The 22,733-nt window shown below is 43.3% G+C and overlaps 1 protein-coding gene across 5 annotated transcripts in view; it reads left to right on the forward strand.

The window, feature by feature from the left end:
• Window positions 1-22,733, forward strand: part of rptor (regulatory associated protein of MTOR, complex 1) — a 191,555-nt gene extending 168,822 nt beyond the window's left edge. For 2 of the 5 annotated variants that reach the window (XM_063476952.1, XM_063476947.1), the window contains exons 28-37: window positions 1,960-2,074; window positions 2,147-2,271; window positions 3,191-3,316; window positions 6,306-6,353; window positions 15,767-15,873; window positions 16,987-17,114; window positions 18,372-18,458; window positions 18,540-18,656; window positions 18,771-18,900; window positions 20,342-22,733. In XM_063476952.1, the coding sequence (XP_063333022.1) occupies window positions 1,960-2,074; window positions 2,147-2,271; window positions 3,191-3,316; window positions 6,306-6,353; window positions 15,767-15,873; window positions 16,987-17,114; window positions 18,372-18,458; window positions 18,540-18,656; window positions 18,771-18,900; window positions 20,342-20,410 (1,052 nt within the window). In that variant the 3' untranslated portion in view covers window positions 20,411-22,733. The remainder of the gene's footprint in view (window positions 1-1,959; window positions 2,075-2,146; window positions 2,272-3,190; window positions 3,317-6,305; window positions 6,354-15,766; window positions 15,874-16,986; window positions 17,115-18,371; window positions 18,459-18,539; window positions 18,657-18,770; window positions 18,901-20,341) is intronic. The other 3 variants (XM_063476949.1, XM_063476950.1, XM_063476951.1) reach the window with 3 other exon arrangements.

The following is a 22,733-nucleotide window of genomic DNA, read 5'->3' on the forward strand; positions in this document are numbered from 1 at the left end:
GGGAATCTCGGACCCATTCCATATTTAGTTTATGTTCATCAAGCAATAGTACAGCCCAGTATTTAATGTGTGCATCCAAAGCATAGACTGTATGTTTTAAAATAAATAAAGTTAAATAAAATAGAGTGCAGTCTATAAAACCTGCAGTCTTTCCAGTGGCCAGCAGAGGGCGACTCCTGTGGTTGCTAAAAGAAGTCTGATTGTATAAAAGTCGGTGAGAAAATGGCTCTACTTCTCACTTGAGTTGATTTTATGATCTGTGCCTTTATTTTCGTGTCAAATTGAATACAGTATCACTGTGATTTGGTAAATGACGGAGCCATTCAGAGGAAAAAAGGTGATAAAGCAGGGTGTGCTGTACGGTGGGTGATGAAAATATAGCTGTCCTCCGTTTCTCAGTCAGATCAACCTCTCACTTGTTGTTCACACTTTCAAAACTCAACTTGTACAAAGTGCTTTGAGTACTCAGGTAGAGTCTATGAGACCCAGGCCATTTATACAGCCTATGATGCAAAACCTCATGAAGCATAAATTTCTCTTTTTCCAAAAGCTATTAGAAATGTGTCAGTGAGCCACATTATTGCGCTGAGTGTACCTTTTATTATCCTTTATTATCCTATACAATTAAAAACTAGTAATTAAACTGTACTTCTTTGAACATTTCTTTTTAATCTGCTGACAGAGCATGGAAATATGAACTGCATTAGTGTGTTTAAGAAACTTAGAGGACAAAATAATAATTTGAACGAACACAAAACTCAATAATGTACCACTGAGTGAGTCCTGAGGCCCTCAGCTGGTGTCTTCGGTATTCTTGGACATGACAAAACCTGCCAGTCAGTTTAAGTAAGTGTGCACTGCTAATGGACCTTTAAATAAACCTTTTTATTGTAGCTCTTATGTTATTTTGTTCCTCTGTTTTGTACTAAAATGCTTTTGATTTGATCAGAGGCAGAATTTGAAAAATCTGAGTAAGCAAGAGATATCATAGAATCATAGATGTTTACATCTGCGCTGTAACTGCAATAATTTAATCAACCGATTCGCACTACAACCTGGTTTGCCTCTTATCTGTAGTTAATTTTATTTAATTTAATAACTGTACAGTACTCTGTTTATAGTAACCATTGTCCTTGATGTAAATATGTAAGAAAAATTGTGTATGTTTCTGTTCTGTGTCCTGTGTACTGTTTGTTGTATATGTGTCTTTCTGGCTGCTGTTACAACCAAATTTCCCCTTGTGGGACAATTAAAGGATTATTCTATTCTATTCTATTCTATTCTAAATATTGTCAAAGTTTATTTGTTAAAAACCACACGCTGATCTCTGGGATACAAAACTGGAAATAAGATGGCAGGAATCGAGCTGTTAACAGTTTCAGTTTGTTTTGGTGTTTTGCCATTTTAAAAGTTAAAAAAAAAGCTTCATGGACAGCCAAGGCCAAAAAAGATGAGTCGCTATGTAGAAGTAAAAGCACAGTGAAAACTAAACACCTCAATAGGTACGAAAATTACTACCTAAAGCCCAACTGTTTGTCATAAACTCTCTCCTAAATGCTACTCAGGTGGCAGGAAAGCTACCTGAGTATCGAGCAGTAGTAGGTACTGACCCCAGCCCAACGGTGAATAGCTGTAGGCTCCCTGATTCAGCCAACGGCAAGAGGAAGGCGGGACAGACTACATTTTATTTATTCATTCATATTACTGTAGCAGATTGAATGTTCAGGTTGGCAGTACGGGGGGATTTGAGCTTGTCCTCGTTACGAATGCATCTCTTGTCAAACTATAAGTTCTTCCCTGTAAGGTTGCAGCTGCAGGCGTGGGTTAGGTGTGCCAGCAGACAGGTTGTTCACCCATTTGCGTGCCACTTACTTTAACCTGCATCAGGAAACAAACCTCCGGTTTGGATGAATCCATCATCCTTTCATACCCACTTTTGGATTTTCTCCTCTGTTTCAGGTATTTCTCGTCTGGATGATCAAATATTCATCAACCGCAACCCCGGAGTGCCGTCAGTGGTCAAGTTCCACCCCTTCAACACCTGCATCGCTGTGGCTGACAAGGACAGCATCTGGTCAGAGACTACCACATTCAGTTAAAATGTTAAACAGATCATATTGTCATCTAATGAGTGTGTTTGTTTTAGCTTTTGGGACTGGGAGAAGGGCGAGAGACTGGACTACTTCTACAACGGAAACCCTCGTTATACTCGCATCACATCCATGGAGTACCTGAACGGACACGACTGCTCACTGCTGCTCACCGCAACAGGTTTCTAACACACACACATACACACACACAAAAGTGTGAGTTCAGATGCACAAGTGCATCCAAGTTATCAACCCAAATGTCCACGCCCACTGGCAACAGCAGAAATCGCAGGGAGGCTCATTTGTAGCAGCAACAAGCCTTAAACACTTGGCTGTTACACACACACAGAGCACTCATGTGTAGTCATCATCATTCATCAAAAGAAGAAAGCAATTACCCTCCATGGCTTTATCTTCATCACCCACAGGAACCGGAGAAAACAACTCGACATTAAAATACAAACACATTTATTTTGTTTGGTCTTCCTTCTGTTAAATTAAGCTAAGAAACTTTGATAAAAGGCTTCAGTATTGATAAATCTAAATTCCATCTCATCAAAAAGTAATGTGCACTTATTCAGCTTTTCCCCATCACTCATGCTCTGAAGGATAGCAGGGCAGGACATTAGTTATAAAAAAGAATCAGCATTAAAAAAAGTAAAACGCAGGCTGTAAATCAAGTGGAGACTTTTATGGCCTGTAATAGCTTCCTCATAAGAGTGCACGGACGTGTTTTATGTTGGGCTCGGTGTCTTTGCCGTGTTTCAGCCGCAGAGGTTTTGGGGTTAGATTCCTGCCTCATTGTTTCGTTCTGGCGAGATGCTCGCAGGCACAGAGCCTTTTAAGATGCCGCTCGGCGTTACACAATCTCCGTCTTCTTTTGAGGAGTGTGTGTTCACAGTCAAGGCACAATGTGTGTGAAGGAGTCTTGGTTCAGGGTTTTCATCAACGCAGTTCAACACTTTAAAGACCATTAAGATTACAAACAGGATGCTGGTGTCTGTGCAGCTTCGTCCAGCCTCAGCGTTTACACCACGCTGCATTTTTTTTCCTGGCTCTCTCTCTTACTCTGTATCTTTCCCTCTCTCTCCTCTCTCCAGATGATGGAGCGCTACGGATCTGGAAGAACTTTGCTGACCAGAAGAATCCGGAGATGGTGACGGCGTGGCAGGGTCTCTCCGATATGCTGCCCACTACCCGAGGTCAGCCCTCCATCAGCACCCACAGTAAAGACCAATGCTCTTTATTACTGTATCACCAACCCATCCACAGTCCCACCCATACTCCAAAACCACAAACTGTCCCAAAGCATCCCAGTCATACTTCCTCATTGCTCCATCTACAGAGAAGGTCTGAGAGGAGTTTTTTTTTCTCTTTAAACTAAAGTAATGAAAAAAACTAAAAGAAAAAATTCAATTTTGCTGAAACGATACAGCCACGGCTGACAATTACAGTAGAAAGTAAATCTAATAAAGTAGGTTAAGGTTATGTTCACACTTATATCTTTTTAAATTAAATACAGCTCAGGTTTTAGATGAATAAAAGAAAAAGTCCAACACATAGTGGACTAAAATCACACAGCACTGAAGCCTGAAGGTAGTTTTTCTTGTTTGTTGCAGTGTGTTTGGTGTTTTAAACCTCAGAAATTCATCTCTGAAAGGTGGCACCAATGAGAGCATTTCAGTTGCACAGTGACCCAGACCCCATCAAACCCAGCAGTAAACACTCACTCGCACAGCTTCGGTTTTAATTACCACAGATCTGTGCTTTAAAAAGATGTGCTCATCCCACAGAGCTGTTCAAATCACTAAAAATGTCAGATTTGAGGGGCAGCAATCAGGGCAGACCACTTCACCATCACTGGAAGTCCGGGAGAGTTTGTCACAAACTGCTTTAAAAATAAACAATTTCACACAAATGCTAAATGAAAAATGACACAGCCGAAACTTTATTTCCATACTTTTGCATTCGGGTTGTTTCCGCTGCCGGTGGCGGCAGGTTTAAGTCCACGAAGGCAGCTCTAATTTAAAATCCGCTGTCAGCTTCACCTCCCTCACCTTCTCACACGTTCCACATCTGTCATATATACCTGTCACACCTGAAACAGCGGGGGCTGTTTAACCTACTGCGGGCCCTACATTCCAAGTCTGCACGTAATCAATCATGAAATGCAGAAGGTAGGTATTTCTCATTCTTCCCCTGTGAGACTGTTCACATTGCTTTAGTGATCGTTATAAAACTGGGACTGTGGACGTTGGTGGATCCGCTGCCATGTTTACCTTCGTGTTGACACACTTACACACAACTCCCGAGGCGGAGATATTCACAAATGCGATGCAGGCACCCACTGTACACACCTGTCAGACACTTCCACCCACCGGTGTGTTGTGTCGGGTTACGCACGCTCTCCTTAACTCTCTCCCTTGCTTTAAATTTCTGCCTCGAGCGTTTCTCAGCCGATACTACTGGGATGTTTTTGGGAGCAACTGTGACAGCTGTAAGAATGACTGTTTCTGAGCATAACCTGTGTGATAAATGCAGCGATTACCTACGTGGCGCTCATCCGTCCGTATTAAAATGGTGCACTTTAGCACGAGCGCAGAAGTAGACAAATTTAATGGGTTTTTTTGTTTTTTAATAAGAGCGTGTCCCGTATGAGATGCGACACAGTGTTTGGCTAATTGGCAGCAGCCAGAGCAGAGCTGTCAGATTGAGTGACTGGCTGATTCAGTGCCTGGCTGCATATCTGTGCAGAGGTGTGGACCTCATGCCGTGTGCACATACGTGTTTCCGTCATTACCGAGCCACAGAGTCACCACAGCTCTGCGGGGACCTGCAGGGAGGAGACACACTTAACTAACACCGGTCTCTGCCTGACTCTCACGACACAAACCGCCCTGAGAAGCTCTCCCTCCGAGGAGGACTCTCCGACAGCAGGCCACAGCCATGTTTTCTCTGAGACTTTAACATTTAATGGTGTGCTTGTTATCCTGGATGTGTCGTCGGTGACAGTCCACTGTTTTGCAGTCTGTATGCAGAACCTAGTGAAGGCATCAGTTTTAATATAAGCAGCCACTCAGATGAGACCTCGCTTGAAAAAGTTTTACTGAAGAATCCAGCTTTGGCTTGTTGTGCTCCAAAATTTAAAAAAATAAAAATGAACTTGGCAGTAGATCTCAGAAACCTCGGCAATCTTACGCAGACTCTGCTTTCCCTGGTGCATTCACACCCACCACCTCCTGGCCCAGTATTCAGTTCTGAGTTATTACCATTGCTTGGAACGTCTTTCAGATTGAGTACAATAACGCTGTGTTTAGAATTTTTACGATTTTTAGCGTTGCCTCAGCTGCATTAATAATGTAAAACCCAATGAAATATTACACAAGTCTGTCTTCGCGCTGCCAAAATCCTGCTCTACCTCTGTAGGCAGTTGCAACAAGACTGAGCATTTCTCAAGGAGATGTTGCCAGACAAACACACACTCACACAAGAGTACCAGCAGGACCTGTCCTCACTCAACCCGCCCCCCCTCCCATCGTCCAATAACATGCTCCTGTGCTGTTTTTCATCAATGATCCATCTCTGTGGACTGTCTGGCTTTTTGTTATTTTGCTGGGTCTTTGATATTGTTTTGTGGGTCCCCCCCCCTCCCCGAGAGAGAGAGGCTGAACAAGGCAGCAAGACCGAAGCAACAAGTCTCCATAAGAATCCATATATAATTGTGCACCTTCATTATTTCCAGGTGTTGTTTTTGTTATTGACCAGCCACAAACTGATGCACATTCAGCTCCACCCTGCCTGCTTTTTAACGCTGTGGTGAAGGGATCTTAGATTCTGCGTCCTGCAGGTTCGGATGCTGGGGACGCTGTTTGTAATGCAGAGGTGGCAGCTCGGCTCAAATCTCCTTCCGCTCTTTGGTGTTGACGTGCTGCTGTTTGTCATTTGGGAGATGCCACGCTGGGAAGCAGCAGCCTTGTTCATCCCTCTGCTCTTCAAGTGCATGTAGAGTAATACCCATGAAGTGGCGAGGAGTACCTACCGTCACTTCATGGGTATTACAGCTCTGTTAGGTGTGTGTGGATGTTTGGGTTAGCATGCACAGGGGGTTCTTGCTAATTTGTTGCTTGCTTTGTTACGTTCCTGCTCTCCTCCCCCTCCCCCCCTTCTCCATCTTCCCTTCCTTCCTCCATACGCTCCTCTTCCCCCTGCTCGCAGGTCTGGCCAGAAGGGTCTCCATCTATCTTGACAGGAGTAAGCAAGGAGGTGAGTGTTGCATTTCCCTTCTATTCCCCCTCACTCCTAAAGCACATGTGCTGCACTAAACAGCCAAGGGTGTGCCTTTCATTTAGAAATTTCCTTTATTCCCCTGACCACTACCAGCACGCTTCATTCATTCATCTGTCTGGTGATGTTTCATTACTCCACCCCTGACAGTCAACCAAAGTTCAGAGCACGCTCCATGAAGAAAAAACTTCCACTAGCACAGACATGTCCTCTTCAGAAGGCCAGCACAACCTTTTTAAAGTTGATATCAAAAACTCTTAATTCCTACCTTCTTTAACCTTTAACTCTAATCAGGTTGTTATTTACAAACCTACAGTTTTTCCTTAATTTCAGACAAAAGTGAGAAAGCAGATTTCTGTTTTTCTAGCCAGCGACAGTTTAATGAATGTCAGATTGTAGCAGCTGTCTGCACTTGAGTCTTTTGCAATAAAAGATTCTGGTTTTCAGAGGCAGTGCATGTCAAGCAATATCAGTGTAAATAAGCCAGTGTTACCTAAATAGATAATTATGCAGATGTTAAATGAGCAGTTAAAAATCAGCCACTGCTTAAACAATCAGAACCGATACATTTGATCCACTTTGCAAGTAAACACTGGGAGATTCTTGCAGCTATATTTAGCTGGCTAACTAACCATCCTAATCTTTAAAACTAACCAGTCATGAAAGTTTAAAAAGCTGCAGGACATGTAAATGGCGTGTGACCATATGAACTTCATGTCTAAATGATATTATGCTAAAAAATTGAGCTAAATCTCCATGACCAAGGCAAAAATCAGTGAAAAATGGCTGATTAGCTTTAGACATGTTGGTTCTTTGTTAGCAGTAAGCTTCATTTTTAGTAACATAACACTCTCTAAATACACTGGAATGGTTTGCTGGGATATATGCAAACATCCTCAAAGTGTATACACACTGCAGGGGACACATTAGTTGTGATCTGATTATATTGAAACTGTAACCCCAAAAAGTCATCTCTGTGGAAATATTGTTTGGCTTCTTTAGATTGTGAGGAACTGCAAAAAAGATCATCCTTAAACCCATGCATCATAACTTCAGCCACACGCACACCGCTTTGACTTGGCTAGTTATTCAGCTTTTAAATTATGGGATCCTTGTACCGAACACTCAGTTGCAGGCACATTTGCAAATGGGTATTTGATTAACTCAGCATGTAAAATAATACTTTTACATAGTTGCATAGTCTCCAGTCACTCTTCATCGTCACCTCAAACAGCTTCTTTCATTTATTTAAAAAGAAAAACATGCACACACACTAATTTAATCTGGTCCCATGGGTGTCGGTGTTTAATTGGGACTATGTCTGTCTCACTGGAGGGTTCAGCCTGTTAAACTTCAGAGGAAACAGTGGAATTACAGGACTGCGGCTGGCAACTGGCTCCGAGAAGTTATTCCTGCAGCTTCTGCAGCTGCATTAGTATGCAGAGGCTGTCGCTGGAGGTAGAGCTTTGTGCAGAAAACAAGAGGGATAAGGTTTCTAGGTAAAAGTGGGAGAATTCTTAAGAGGGAAGGTCAGACAGGGGTTAAAAGGGGTGGATAAGTAGGTGGATGGCAGATGAGAAGATTGGAAGACAGGATAGATGGAGAGAAAATAAGGAAAGAAAAGTTGGAGATGACTTGAAAATAAGGTCATGCTAGTGTTTATTTAAGGCTGAAAGGAAGCACAGAGAGAGCAAACCAGAAATTTCTAATCAGTGTTTGTTCTGGGGTTAGATGGACCGAAGCGAACAAACGTCACATCTCTGCAGATTAGACTGAGAGCCGATCTAATTAAGTTCTGATCCACATAATTTCAGTATGTTACAACTCAGCTTTATGTCCTTTGTTTTATTTTTATTCTTTTTAATGCCATTAGGTTTAAGTTTCTTTTTTTCGCCTCTTTAATCGTCTTTCTCTTTGTCCCTTTTCTTGTGCATGAGCAGAAGTAGGGCAGACCTCTCGTCGTTGGTTTTATGGAGACACGCTTTGTGTCCTGCTTCACATTCAGCCTTGCTGCCTGGGACCTTGTTAACATCAGGCCTCCAGAACCTTGTGTGAAGTTGCAGTGATACAAAAGGCTGCAGGGCTTTTGTCTGCAGCTTTTACATAAACGCACATCACAGATTTTCTCTGTATTGTAGGTAAACACATTTTTAAAAACTACATAATAAAAAGCTAAAGAGATTATTGTCACTGCAGTATTCTAAAAATGTATAACATTTGATATAAAATTCCTAAAATATAGAAATTATTATTTTTTAGATGTAAAGCCAGTGTTTATATTCAGGATCTGACGCCTCCTGCCAAGGCTGCTGTGGCAGTCAAAGTGAACTAGATCATCTTCTACAGCTGATTGGGTGCCGGAGTTTAGAAAAGCAGCCACTGGGGAGTGAATCAGGAAGATTAGCAGTGTCTGAACCACCCTCACACTTTGGCTAAAGTCATCAGAAAACTTGCAAAATTGGCTCGTATTTATTATATTCAAAGTATCACATTGATTATTAGTGTAAAATTATTTATTTAGACCTTTAAATACAGTATGTTGCTGTTGTATTCCTGCCTGTGAGACCTCCAGCAGCAATCCTGGATCAGAACCCATTTCCTTAAGTTATTTAAAATGGCGTGGGAACTTTGTGCTAGTCTCCTCTCCCCAATAATCAGATCAACAGGTGATAATGTCGGCCGCTTAGAGCTCATTTCAGGAGGTCTGTGTCAGCCAAGCAGGTCAGAGCTCTTTCAAAGGTTAACCAAATGCCAAAGTAGGGAAGTCTCCCTGCCTGTCAGAACGCTCCCGTATCATGACATCATTGTCTATCAAAGGCACGCGCGTGCTGGTTAAGTTCCCAGTAATCTTGGAGGTTTATTACCAGAATCCTGGAAGACCTTTTCAAAGCAAACAGATAAAGTGAGGAGATTGAAAAACACTGAGGGAGAGAAGAAGCAGGAAGGCCTCAGCGCCAGTTTTAATGAGCTGCAGTGTGTGGGATAGTTAGACCATCACTGGAGATAATGGTGCAGAATAAGAAGGCAGAGGAAGGCGTCTTCTCCGGAGAGGAAAGATGGGAGTGAATCAAAGATATTTATGCAAAGGAATAGATAAATATCACAAATTGGGGATTTTCTTGGCGAACTGGTGCCGGAGCAGTGATGATCCACCACAAGCCTGCTGGCTATTACTGGTGTTAAACTAGCTTTTTTTGCCCAGTTGAAGATTCAGCAAGGGGAAGGCCATCTGCTAACAATATCAGTGCTGTTTTTGACTGGGGAGGACTCAAGCAGAGAGAGCGAAATACCAGATTTAAAGAGAGATTGTACCTAGAAGCTATCTATGCCTCCACCTCTGTAACGTGGTCAGATTTCCAGCTGAGGAAACATTGCCCACACTCCTTTTGCCAGCTTCTTCCTTCTCACAACTCAATTCTCCATGTCCATATTGATTTCTGTGTGGGTAACTAAGACCCGCTCAGGCCCACAAAGGTTCCCTCTAAGGCAGGATGATATCCCGTTTTGAGCAGCTGAGTGTTGTCTGCAAGAGACAGAACTGAAAGGTGTGGTTTAAGGTTTCAGATCTGTGACCCTCTGAACTCAAAGTGAAGTTTTTTGACAGCCGTCAGGGAGAATTTAGCCGCTTGAAGTGGGACAGAAGGGAAGAGCTAACGCGGGAAAGATAGAGGAAGCGAGAAGTTAGCGAGAGGAACACCTGGATAGAGAGGCAGAGAGATGGAGAGATAAACGAGACTGCAAGCAGGCGTACAGCTAAATGTTCTTCGAGTGTCTCAAGCTTAATATATCTTAATTAGGACTGAAGCATCAGCTCCAGCAGGGGCGAATGGGGGCTGCACACTGCTTCACTGCTATTTTGGGCATTGATTTTAATTCAAAAAGTGTTCCTTTATCTCTTCTGATCCTCTTTCTTTGCTAGAATGTAACAGAAGCAACAAGTCAGCCATATTTCTTTTAATCAGCTTCTTTTAGTCATCAAGTCAGTGGAACATCTGGGAAGTTTGCTCTTTGTCACTTTGCCCAGAAAGTTGCCTAAAAATAGTTACGTCATTAGCGCATGATGCATAGAAATTGTGACTTTTGTTTCACATAGACAGAGTTAAGAAAGGAAATCTTCAGAAGAAAGTCACAAACGCTGTGTTCAAGGAGCATCGTGTTTCAGATCCCTGATTAAAGACAAGAAATACAATTTCAAACTCAGCCTTACTATCAGACTTCAGTCAGGATCTGTATGGAATATTTCTGATTTGGGGCTGTGACTCTGGTCCGGGACTCTGCCTTCCACGTGAATGCACCTAAAAGCGTAAAGCGGGGAGAGCAGGAGCAAGACCTTTGTACAAAACAGAACAGGCTTCGGTGCCAACAGGTAGGACACTGATCAAGTTAGACGCAGTGTAAAAAGGTGGCACTGGGGTGGAGGTGTGCTGTGACACAGCTGGCAGATTCACAGCAGCTATAGGCAGGCTGAAGGAAGTCGAGTAGCTTATTCCCTGTGAGCAGTACCAGAGGTAATGTGGTAAACACTGCAATCAGCTGACTTGCCAGGAGTGCAGCCTGACTTTGACATTCCCAAAAGCAACGTTTGCCAAACATTACCAACTTCATTTTGTGTCATTACCGAAACAAATGATGAAACTAATAAATGGTGAAAGCAGTGTGTTGTCGTGCTCTGCTGCATCCCATCAGAAGTTAATATTTTGCTCATCATCTGTTTAATTTGTAGTCCTGTTTTGGCAGTAATGACGTTTGTTTTAGAACCACTATATGTTTTAGTTCTGCCCGGCAGTCCTTTAATGCTTTGCAGGAAAAGCAGATCTGTGCATCATTTTATTTGACTCCAGTTTTCCCCTGACTTTGGGAACCACTGGCCCAAAGAATTTCTTATTGTGAGAGCACACAGAGAAAGGCGTTGATGAGCTGTATGTAAATCTTTGGGAAAGTTTGCTGATGTGCGTTTCCTCCTGCACACACTTCAGTGCACTGGGGAATCTTCCCTTCTCCCCTCCACTCATTGTAACCCAGATTTCCTCATTACCAGTCTGTCAGCCTCAAAGGGAATGCCGCCTCCTCCTTTTCACAGCGTGAGAAGCCCGTGCGCGACTGTGAGCGTGTCACTGACAGAGCACAGTCTTGTGAAGCGGTTTCCCCTGCATGCTATTCCCCAACATGTGCCAAGGCACACCGGCAGCGTGACGCCCGAGCGGGCCGGGTGACGTCACGCTTTGATTTGAAGCCGCCGCACGGGGCTTGGGTTTTCCTGACAGTGTAAGAGAAGTCGAGCGGTATTATGACACAGCAGCGAAAGCTCAGTCACGACTGATAAATGAGACGCGTGAATGATTCGAGATCAGCCGGGGAAGATGTCTAATAATTAACGTGTTCAGTCTTCAACAAGGTTTAGGAAGAGCAAAGAAAATAGCTTCTTCTCTTTCCATTTACACTTCGTTTTGCAAAGGAAGCAAATTAGAACAAAAATAAGCAGTGTTAAAAAAAATTAGATGAATGTATGAAGCAAGGTGCTGACACAGGTGGGTGAGCTGGAGATGGCTATTGATTGTGTAAAAACAGGAGGAGGAAGTGACTCAGAGAGAAAGGAGGAGGAACAGGAGGAAATGAAGCTTGGCATGATGAGTTTCAAGAGGATAGAAAAGGAGGCTGTTTCTCTAACGTCTGTGGTGAAAGCACTCCTGCAAGAAAGGGGGAGCGAGATGGAGTGTGTTTATAATGTGTGTTTTGCTACCTGCCCCATTATTTCTTCTCCTCCACCATTCAACCCTCCATTAGAGCCTCTGCACTCTGGCTTGTAGGAAATGCTTTTCTCCATCTGCGCCAAGGTTATCAAAGTGAACTAAGAATATTTAATTCTGTTAATTATTATGAAAAAAAACATGCATTATGTACTTTGAAAATTACGTCAATTAAAATGGAAAACACACAGGCTTTAGCTTTTAACGCAACACAGACAACGTGCAGTGACACGCACTGTATATGTACAGAGAATCAAGTAGTTTGTGTGCACCCACATTGCAGTTTAATAGAATAACCTTCCTTGCTTTAATTTGCCCGGTGACCTTTGTAACCCCTCATTTCCTGTCTGTCTCGCCCATCATTTCCTGTCATTTTGGCTTTCACTGAAGGCAGAAAAGCCTCCAAAATAATGCAGACGAGCGGCACGTGTGGTTAAAGCCCCATTAAAATGCTGGTCACTGCAGGTTAGCTGAAGATTATTTTGTGAAACTACTCAGACATAAATTTAGTAGTTCGCACAGAGTTTGAAGGTCTTGCACATGTAATATGCATAAAACCTGTTACGTGTATTAATCCTGAGCCGTTTGATAGAAAAGATTTGCTTCCAGTCTGTCATCCAGACGATTGATGTCAGAGGTCTGTTCAGGTTAATACTCTCAGAATCATGTGACTTTCATCTGTCTACCATTTGCTATTATAGCATGCCGCTAGCTTTGCCCTTTAAAACTGTGCAGCCACTATCAAGCATGTTAACTCATAGTTTAAAGCCAGAAGCTGCAACTTCTCTGTTTTCACTGTACGGTCAGCCGATCGGCCGATAACGCTGCATGTAAGCGGCGAGCTCCTGCTCATTTTCTCCAACACAAAAAAAAGGTTATTACTGGTCCGGGTTTCCTCAGTGCGACAGAAAGAGAGAGAGGCAGAATTACTGTGTGCAGTGATAAAGCTGAAATTACAGTGCTGCCTTAAGTGGATCATTTCAGTAAATTATGAATATTCTGCACTTGTCTCAATAGGCACTTGCTTAATTATTTATCTGTCTTATTCTTGACAGTAAACAGTTTGTAGCATTTAAGTGGCTTTGCTGTTACATTTGAATTATGGCTAAAGGAACACCTTTGAAAGTATTGGCTTTTGTTTGTTTGTTGTTTTATGAACGCAGATATTTTAGTGGTTATTGTGGATTAATTTTGCTTGCCAAAGGCAAATATTAGTGTTGCTGCTTTACTCAAAGGCAGGTCAGACTGCAGTGTGAAGAGCAGCGAATGGGAGCAGCCGAGGGATCGTTAGCCAAATAAAGATATCTGGTGCATAGGACCAGCAGGGGGGTCAGCTTAGACCTGGAGGGGTGCTGAACCCTGACTATACACACAAAGTTGGCTTGTAACTACACTCATCAGCCACTTTATTAGGTATGTCTCACTGTACCACGTTGGACCCTCTTTTGCCTTTTCTTTAGAGACTTTGGCTCGTGTTGACATGACAGCATCATGCACTTGCTCCAGATTTGTCAGCCGCACATCCTGCTCTCCTGTTACACCACATCATGAAGTTGCTCTATTGGTTACTCCATCCATCCACTCTCTGCTGCTTATCCTTTCCAGGGTCACGGGGGGGCTGGAGCCTATCCCAGCTGTCTTGGGGCGAGAGGCAGGGTACACCCTGGACAGGTCGCCAGTCTGTCGCAGGGCTAACACATAGACACAAACGACCATTTGCTCTCACATTCACACCTATGGGCAATTTAGAGTTTCCAATTTACCTATTCCCACTAACTGCATGTCTTTGGACTGTGGGAGGAAGCTTGAGTACCTGGAGAGAACCCACGCAAAGATGGGGAGAACATGCAAACTCCACACAGGAAGAACCCGCCCTGATGGTGGACCTTAATGCTGTGAGGCAACAGTGCTAACCACTGTGCCACCATGCTGCCTCTATTGGTGACTGTGGAAGCTATTAGCAGTCATAAAGCGATGGACATGGTCAGGACATGGTTACTGTAGACTTCCTGTCAGCTTCAAGCTGTCTGGCCATCTTCCTGTGGAATCAACAAGGTATTTTCACCCAGAGAACGAGCACTCACTGGGTATCTTCCCTTTTTCTGGCCATTCTGTGAACCCTGGAGATGGTTTTATTGGAAAATCCCAGCACATCAGCAGTTTCTGAAATACTCAGACCAGCCCATCTGGCACCAGCAACCATTCAATGACATTCAAAATCATTTAAATCACCTTTCTTTTCCGCTCTAATGGTTCATTTGAATTTTAGTAGATAATCTTCACCGTGCCTACATGTCTAAGTGCGCTGAGCTGCTACCTTGTGATTGGCTGGTTATAGATTTATGTTAATGAGCAGTTGAACAGGTATAAAATGGCTGGTGAACGTATTTTATGGGGGTGCAAACAAACTGACATGAACAAAAAATAGAATGGTTAAAAGTTCATATTTACTAAGCAGCTTGAAAGTTTCGGAAAATCATTTTCCTTCATGAGAGCCCTCCTGTTTTTCCTAAAAACAGTTTTAGAGTATTAGCAAGTCCCGTACATCTGTTTTCTTAATCGCTGATTCAGTGCAGTCGCTGGAGCCTATCCCAGCTCTCATAGAGCAAAACAGCGGGTACACTCTGGTCATGTCACCAGTCCGTCGCCCCATTCATCCTCACACTCCCATTCAAACTTGGGTTAAAGGATTTCAAACTGACTAACAGCAGTAAAGAAAAGGAGGAGGCATTTATTTGCTGTTCAGTTTGTTGAACTGTTCAAATAAATAGTGTCAAAACTAGAGACCATAATTGACCAGTTGACCCGTGGCCGTGTGGAGGAAGGTCGCTGAAACGGTCACACCCTAGCCGCTCATCGTGGAGCGCGCTGTCGGCTGCAGTTAGCTTCCCTCCGCAGACGTTCCTGAGCCAGCACAGCTTGTGCTGCACTGTTCACTTGATTCCTGCTGTGACTGCCAGCATACGAAGAGTCCTGCTGTCTTCAGCTTCTTCCTTCCTCACTTTTTCGCTCGAGTGCCATTTGACTCATCAAAGCCGGAATCTGCTGACAGGCGCAGTTCCAGGGTCAGTGTTTGCATCTCCCAGTGGTCGTCCTGACAGGGAAGATGCAAAATGCTAAACAATGCTTCAGTCTGCATGAAGTGCGCCTTTGTACACTCGGGAATGACTTGGTTTTAATGGTCCGAGTTTTACTGCAAAAACATTTCTTTTGCACCTTTACACACTTCTTTTGCTCATTTTTTGATCCTTTCTGTTGTATTTAATAGTGACGCACTGGTGCAGGAGCCTGCTGCACTAATCTTTCATTTGACTTGGTACATGTGTCAGCGTGAGCCTCCTGAAACCTCCGACAGATTGCGTGGGCTGTGTATTACTGGGATCAGCACATGTTCTGTGTGTTTAGCAGCTGTGTTTATAAGTGTTTGTAAAGGTCCCTTTTTAAATGAAATTAAAAAAACGTCAAATTCAAACTGCAGCTCGCAGATTGTGTGCAAATTATTCTTATGCTGTTCGTGTAATTGTGATTAAAAGCCACCTTCTGTTGTTTTGAAAACAGTAAATAATCCTGGTGTGTGCTTCGTATTGAGCGCACAGTCCCGTTTGTGCTTGTTGTAAGTGTCGCTGTGTCGTCCTGTGTTTGTAGGAGCAGGTATGGTCGTGGACTGGGAGCAGGAGACGGGGTTCCTCATGACGTCTGGAGACGTCCGAGTCGTCAGGATCTGGGACACTGACAGAGAAATGAAGGTCCAGGTACTCGGCACACCTCACTGCTTTGTGTTTCTCTTCATTAGTTTTATAAAATCGGGTAAAAGAATGACCCGAGGGCAAATGGAGAATCTGTTGGTCTGTGTCAGTCAAGTGTGAGTCTCTGCCCTCCTTCTAGTTCCTAAATCATTGCCGTGACCTTCAACTTCATCTGATTTAGTTTATTCCTCTGTGCTATTGATCACATTCGTGTCTCTGGAAAGTAGTTTTGGAAAATTTGAGACTTGCAGGTTTCATGTTTCTAAGTAGAATTGCAATCTTAACGAGACTTTTATTGCCATTTGTCATAAATCTAAACATCAAAGGAAAAGAAGGAGACAGCAGAGGAGGTTCAGGGATGTAGTGAAGGAGGACATGCAGAGGGCTGGTGTGACAGAGCTGGATGTTAAGGACAGGGTGAGATGGAAGCAGATGATTCGCTGTGGCGACCTCTACAGAGCGCAGCCCAAAGACGTTGTTGTAATCTAAACGTCAACACTTTAAATCAGCTATTCTGTGTATCCAAAAATCACACTTTGGTCCTTTCACGTGATTCGTTGACAATACAAAATGATCCAAAGTAATCCTTTAGCAGGATTTTGAGTCTAGCTTTCAACTTTTCCCAAACGAGGCCGCTGTGTGGAAGCATTTTGGTGGAATTTTAGATTTAAGCTTTAATATTCAACAGGAACAACTCAGATTACTTTCTTGGTGCTAAAACATGAAAACAACCCTGTTTTTGAGGCGTTTCACATTAAAACTTAATGTGTTCACGGAGCTCTCTGCTGCTGCTGCTGCTGCTGTCTGTTTGGGTAAAGTAATGTGAGTGTGAGGCAGAGCCAGTATCATTAGTGTGGTTTCTTTCTTTTCTCCTTCTTTTTACACATCTAATGGACCTCGGTGTGCTAATCATTGTCATGATGGATGGACTTAATACAAGTACAAATGGCCCCAGTCTCGCCTATGGCTGCATATTGATGCTGGGCCCAGCTTCAAATGAGCCAACAGAGCACATGATTGATGATTTTAAAGGAGGTTTAATGTGAAATGAGCGTTACCTTTACAGACCTTGACAAGAGGATTTGTGTGTGTTCTTGTGTGTGTGTGTTCGTGCGCCAGGACATCCCAACAGGAGCGGACAGCTGTGTGACCAGTCTCTCCTGCGACTCCCAGCGTTCGCTGATCGTTGCCGGTCTGGGTGACGGGTCTGTGCGGGTCTTTGATCGGAGGATGGGCCCCAATGAATGGTAGTCTCCCATCCTCCCATCATCACTTTCTCATCACATTAAATCACTTTCAAATTTATGATTTCTCAGCACGGTTTTATTTTACTGTCTCAACGTTATTTAACTTCACTGAAGAACACACATGGCAGTTTCTGTGGGCATTTACTCCTACTCCAGACTCGTGCATTATTCACTTCTCTAATCTATATTTATTGTATGTAGTGTGCCGTAAATCTCCCTTTGGGGTTGCCTCATCCTTTAATGGACCCCGTGCCCCCAGCTGGGTTAAACATTATTTTAATTTCAGCCCCTAAGGGGGAAAACAAGGCAGTTAAAACATGAAGTGGCCCATAAATCTTTAAATGAAGCTAATTTAATAGTTCCCCTTCAGGCTGGGAGTTACATCTTTCAGCAACTGTTGCCTCCCCATGTTGATCAGTCCAGAGCTGATGGTTGGACTCGGTCTTAGGAAACGGGGTTTTGTATAGAGAAGCTTCTTTTTTCAGTGCTTGGAGAAAAGAGTCCTTAAAATTCGGCGTTAGACAGATCAGGCGCTCGTTCTGGCACATCTGTGCTCCGACTGTAAAGTGTTTCTTTACTTATTCAGTAATTCAAGCGCCGCTCAGCTCCAAGAAGATGGTCATACAAAATGAAATCAGAAAGACTTTTTTTCCCCATCCTGATGCCATTCTGCCACCCAGTGGTGTGTCGTCCTCGTAACATGTAGAGAGGCAGGATTTATCTTCAGTTTTTGTTTTTTTTGAATACCACACTGGTTACCCAAGAAGAAAGTCACCACCCAGTTTGAACTCAGCGGTCAGATGAGAGCCTTTCTACTGAATGTGTACCCAGCTTTACTGTACAGCCAGATCATTTAGTCACATTACTTGATTTGCTTGTAATTAAGGAAAGAAATTTAAACGACTGTAACGTCGTTTAAAGTGTCGCTGGATGAGGCTTCAAAAAACGCTCCTTCATGTGATAGACACGTGTTTTTATTCTCACTTCTGCTGCAATCATTTAATTCTTAAGAGCTTTTTCACACCCAGTTAGCCCAAAGCAGTGAGTCAGTGAATCAAAACACAGTGAGTAGCAGATATTTTCGGCCTCACTGCACCCATGGATCATCAGACACTACAGGCTCTCCTGTTGGTGGTGAAAATACCACTAAATGTACTAAAAGACATATTTTTTTAAATGATTTGTTTTGACTTGATGTCACTTGGTTTAACTCTCTTTTTGTAGCGTAGTTAACTGACGCTTGTTGTGTCTCTGCAGTCGTGTGATGACCTACAGGGAGCACGGAGCCTGGGTGGTAAAAGCTCATCTACAGAAGGAGACAGACGGGCACATCATCAGCGTCAGGTATCCTCTTTCACCTGCTCAGACTCACAGACACTAACTTGAATGTTTTCTTGACTGTACTGACTCTGATTATCCCGTCAGTGTTAACGGAGACGTGCGGTTCTTTGAGCCACGGATGCCGGAGTCCATCAATGTGCTACAGACGGTGAAAGGCTTAACGGCTTTAGACATCCACCCACAGGCCAACCTGTTCGCCTGGTGAGTTGGTTTGCTTGACGTTGGGTCAAACCCAGAGAATCAGATGCTTTTTCCTCAAGTAAATACCTAAATGCACGTGTGTGACTCCTCTGTGTTTCACTGTCGACCTTCCAGTGGATCGATGAACCAGTTCATAGCGGTCTACAATGCAAACGGCGACGTGATCAGCAACATTAAGTACTATGATGGTTTCATGGGACAAAGAATCGGTGCCATCAGCTGTTTAGCCTTCCATCCTCACTGGGTAAAACTAGAGCTCAACTGTGTATTCTGTATCGTCTTTGTTGTTGTGTTAAGCTAACACCTGTACCTGACAAATAAATGTTATTAAAAAAATCAAATATCTCTCTTGGAAATTTAGTGAAATTTAAAAAACAATGCATCCTAAAGTGGAAATGTTCGAGTGAGCTTTCCTTTAGAGGTACTTAGCCACAGCATTTAATCTGCAATTCAGTCTTCATTTTAAAACTGCACTCATCAATTTTATATCAAACAATTATGCAAATTGTGAAAGATGTTCCTTGTCACATTGAACCCAAAGAGAAATATCACTTGTTTAGCTCATTTCTTTGGTTTTCTTACTCAGAGCTCATTAAATTTGCCTCCAGTCACAGTTGTTACCTCCTTTAGTGACAAACCTCCACCACCAGCTCCACATCAAAGAGCTCTCGGGCAAAGTTAGTTGGTGTTCACAGAGTCAGGTATTCTTCTCTGGAGCGGTGGTTGATCAGAACAAAGGGATCGCAGTTAGTCAGAAACATGATGACGAATGAATGCTAATGTCCGAAACTGGACAACACTGACTCTCTAGGTTGGTTACCAACTTCTGGTTAAAAGAAGTTACCAAGTTAAAATTTAAGTTAAAAAGTTACCAAGTTGTTACCAAGCAACATCTATAATTAATGAGTTTGGTCACTTTCACTTCAGGCATTACTTAATTTAGAAAGTCATGGGTTTATTTCAGTCATTCTAAGTACAAGTACAAATGTCTGGGGCACGCTCATCTGTAAAAGCGACCACTTCTCTGAGTTGTATAAAAATTCACCAGATGTCATGCATGAGTAAATTAGAGACTAAAACTGTTTTTGTAACAACTGTTACCATGTTACTTTGGGCTGTAGCTCGGGGAGGTTGGTGGTAGAGGCGGCCTCATGTGGCCATCTCTGGAACTGCAGGTTTGACTGTTTGAGCAACAGGTTAGCTAGCAGATCATTATTTTTTCTTTCCACTTCTCAAAAGTGGTTCAGACCAAAACCACAAACATCTGGCTGTTTATCAGTAAAATAATCGAAGTATGCCATCACACTGCTGTTGCATCGGTTAGTCATTTCTAGGTGTACCACTTCGCATGCAAGTATTTTTCTGCACATAAGTTTAAAGTTTGATATGAAACTCTTAATTTTTCCTGGAATTTCGATGAGAAATCCTCATCAGCTTGTCTGCACAGAAGGAAGCCTTTGATTACAGCGAACTGCTGTTAGTGGGTTTTTGAGTGTTATTAGATTACCCTGATTAGATTAAAGGAAAGTGCAGTATAAATGGGGTGCTCTCAACACAACTTAGATGTTCCTGTCTGTTCTCACACACACACACACACACACACACACACACACACACACACACACACACACACACAGTCTTTAAGTAAGTAACCTCCCCTGTCTTTTCTCTCCGTCTCCCTGCAGCCTCACTTGGCGGTAGGCAGCAACGACTACTACATGTCCATCTACTCGGCAGAGAAGAGGCTCAGATAACACACCAGCATCCATCACCTCTCCTCCCCATCAACACACATGAATTGTGACCCTGAGCCTCAAGCACCGGGATGTAAATGACGATCTTTTTTGTTTTTCGTGTACATATGCAATTACCACCCTGAATGTTCTAGTGATGGCTGCTGACGAAAACTCATGCTACAGACGACTCTCTCTATATATATTATATTATCATTGTTTATTCATATTCTTATTATGAAGCTAATGATTGTAGACTTGGCTGTGCTGAGTGTGTATATTTAAATAGCATATACAGAAGAAGAGAGGTTCTATTTTAAAAAAGAAAAAAAGTGGTACCTGTCGATCACCGGGGGCCTCTCCTCGCCACACAGCGAGCATCACTACCTGAACAAACTCTGACCCAATCCAGATGTGGCGAGAGAGGACAGCACGCACACACTGTTAAAACATATTAACCGGTGCAGGAAACATGAACTCGCCACGCCACTGAACCCCGGTGCGTGTGCGTAAACTGGCCGAGGATGCAGAGTTTCGTGACTTCGCAGCACCTGCCGCCAAGATGTTTGGAAGGACGGACCCCAGAAAGGTGGATTGTGATTACTGTTCCCTGAAAACGTCAAGCCGGCAGACGTGACGAGTTTGTTTTTGTGAGTGTTAGAAGGAATTATAGCACAGATGTGCCCTGCCCACAGCGGGCTCTCATAGCCTTGGACTTGCCCAAAAAGACACCTGCTCCCATTCTGCAGTTCTCCTCGCTTCCTTCGCCCCAGCGTGCCAAACAAAATCATCATTTCCATGCAGTCCCCTTCGCTGTGGCTCAGAGGGGTGTGCTTTTTGTTTTGTTTGTTTTAGCTAAACCTGCTTTGTTCCTAGGATGACGCATGCCCTTGTATCTAGCACAGTGAGAGGAGAGCTAGCCAAGTACCTGGTCCTACCTGGAGACCGCGGCAGCTACCTACCTGCCTCTGCAAAGCAATAAGACTGCTCATGATCGATCCAGCCTCAAGCTCTTCCTGTTTCCCACAGAAAAACGCACTTCCATTTGGAGGGGGTGTTAGGCTGCCACAGTACAGCAATACAAACGCACACATTTCCATTCACGACAGCGAGTTTCCTTTAGACTTCATCGTATGGCTGTGCGTAACCCACCTGCTGTCACAGTGACAGTAAAGATGGCGGTTTTATTGGTTTACCTGAGGGTGAAACAAGCCCTCAAAACACTGCTTTCATTTTTATGGCTTCTGGAAAATACAAATAGAAGTAAAGCTTCTTGTTAATTTAAACCAATCAGGCGCAGCTTTGTCTTCATTCAGATCCTTTTTTTTTCTTATTTTGATGAACCCCCGCTGCAGGGTTTCATTTGAGCTCTTATTTTGCTTTTATTGCAGACTTCTTTGGATTGATTATGTGTAACTAAGCGAAAGTGCGCCGCATGCTTAGAGAGCGCCGACTCACCTGTTGTTTCTCACTTCATCAGGTTTTAGTCAGCCCCCTAGATTTCGCTCAGGTATTTCATGAGCCCCCATCAGCCCCCTCCTCCCCCTGCAGCATGATAGGCAGGTGAGGTCAGTCACAAGCAAGAGATCATGAAAACTGACGTCAATGTGGTGCTCTTTCCTAAAGCTTTTTTTTTTTTTTTTTTGTGCATTATCACCATCGTCGTGCCTCTCCTCTGAGGCAGCTTTGCCTTTTTAATCTTTTTTTTTTCGTCCTTTTCTTGTATTTTTCTATGTTTTTAATTCTTTGTTCGCCTTGGCCTCGGGGGGCGGGTGGGGGAGCTTTAGCATTCAAAGGCTGCTCCCCCCTCTCTTTTCCTGCCACACCTCCCATCTGCATCGCGCCTCCCGAGCTTTTGCTTTTCCCCCACAGACGGAGTGGATTTGTAGACTGAAAGTGAACTGGGAACACCAAACATACCACACAACATGCAGTCCGGTCACCACGTCAGTCTCCACCCTCACACGGTCACTGAGCTGGTCCAAGCCCTCAGCTCACACTCACATTCATCTCTGAGTATCCTGCTTTGAGTTTTAAGATTTTAGAGCTGGACAAAAAGTCTTTAGTAGGAAAGGAAAAGTGAAACAATCAGGTTTGTGTCTGTGACTTCAGACTGCTTTGCTGACTGTGGTTCATAAAGCAGGAGATGAAATCAGTGAAATAAACCAAATACAACACCGGGTTTTGTCTGTTTCTTCAATGTGTATTCAAAGAAGCCTCCAGATGTTGCTGAGCTGTTTCTAGTGAAACACACTGCAAACAGGAGAATATCCTTTATGGATGAATTTCTAAATTATAAATAATTGTTCACAAACAAGCGTCTGTTGTCTTATTTTAATTTCTA

Source organism: Pelmatolapia mariae, linkage group LG6 (genome assembly GCF_036321145.2).
Source record: "Pelmatolapia mariae isolate MD_Pm_ZW linkage group LG6, Pm_UMD_F_2, whole genome shotgun sequence".
Lineage (NCBI taxonomy): Eukaryota > Metazoa > Chordata > Actinopteri > Cichliformes > Cichlidae > Pelmatolapia > Pelmatolapia mariae.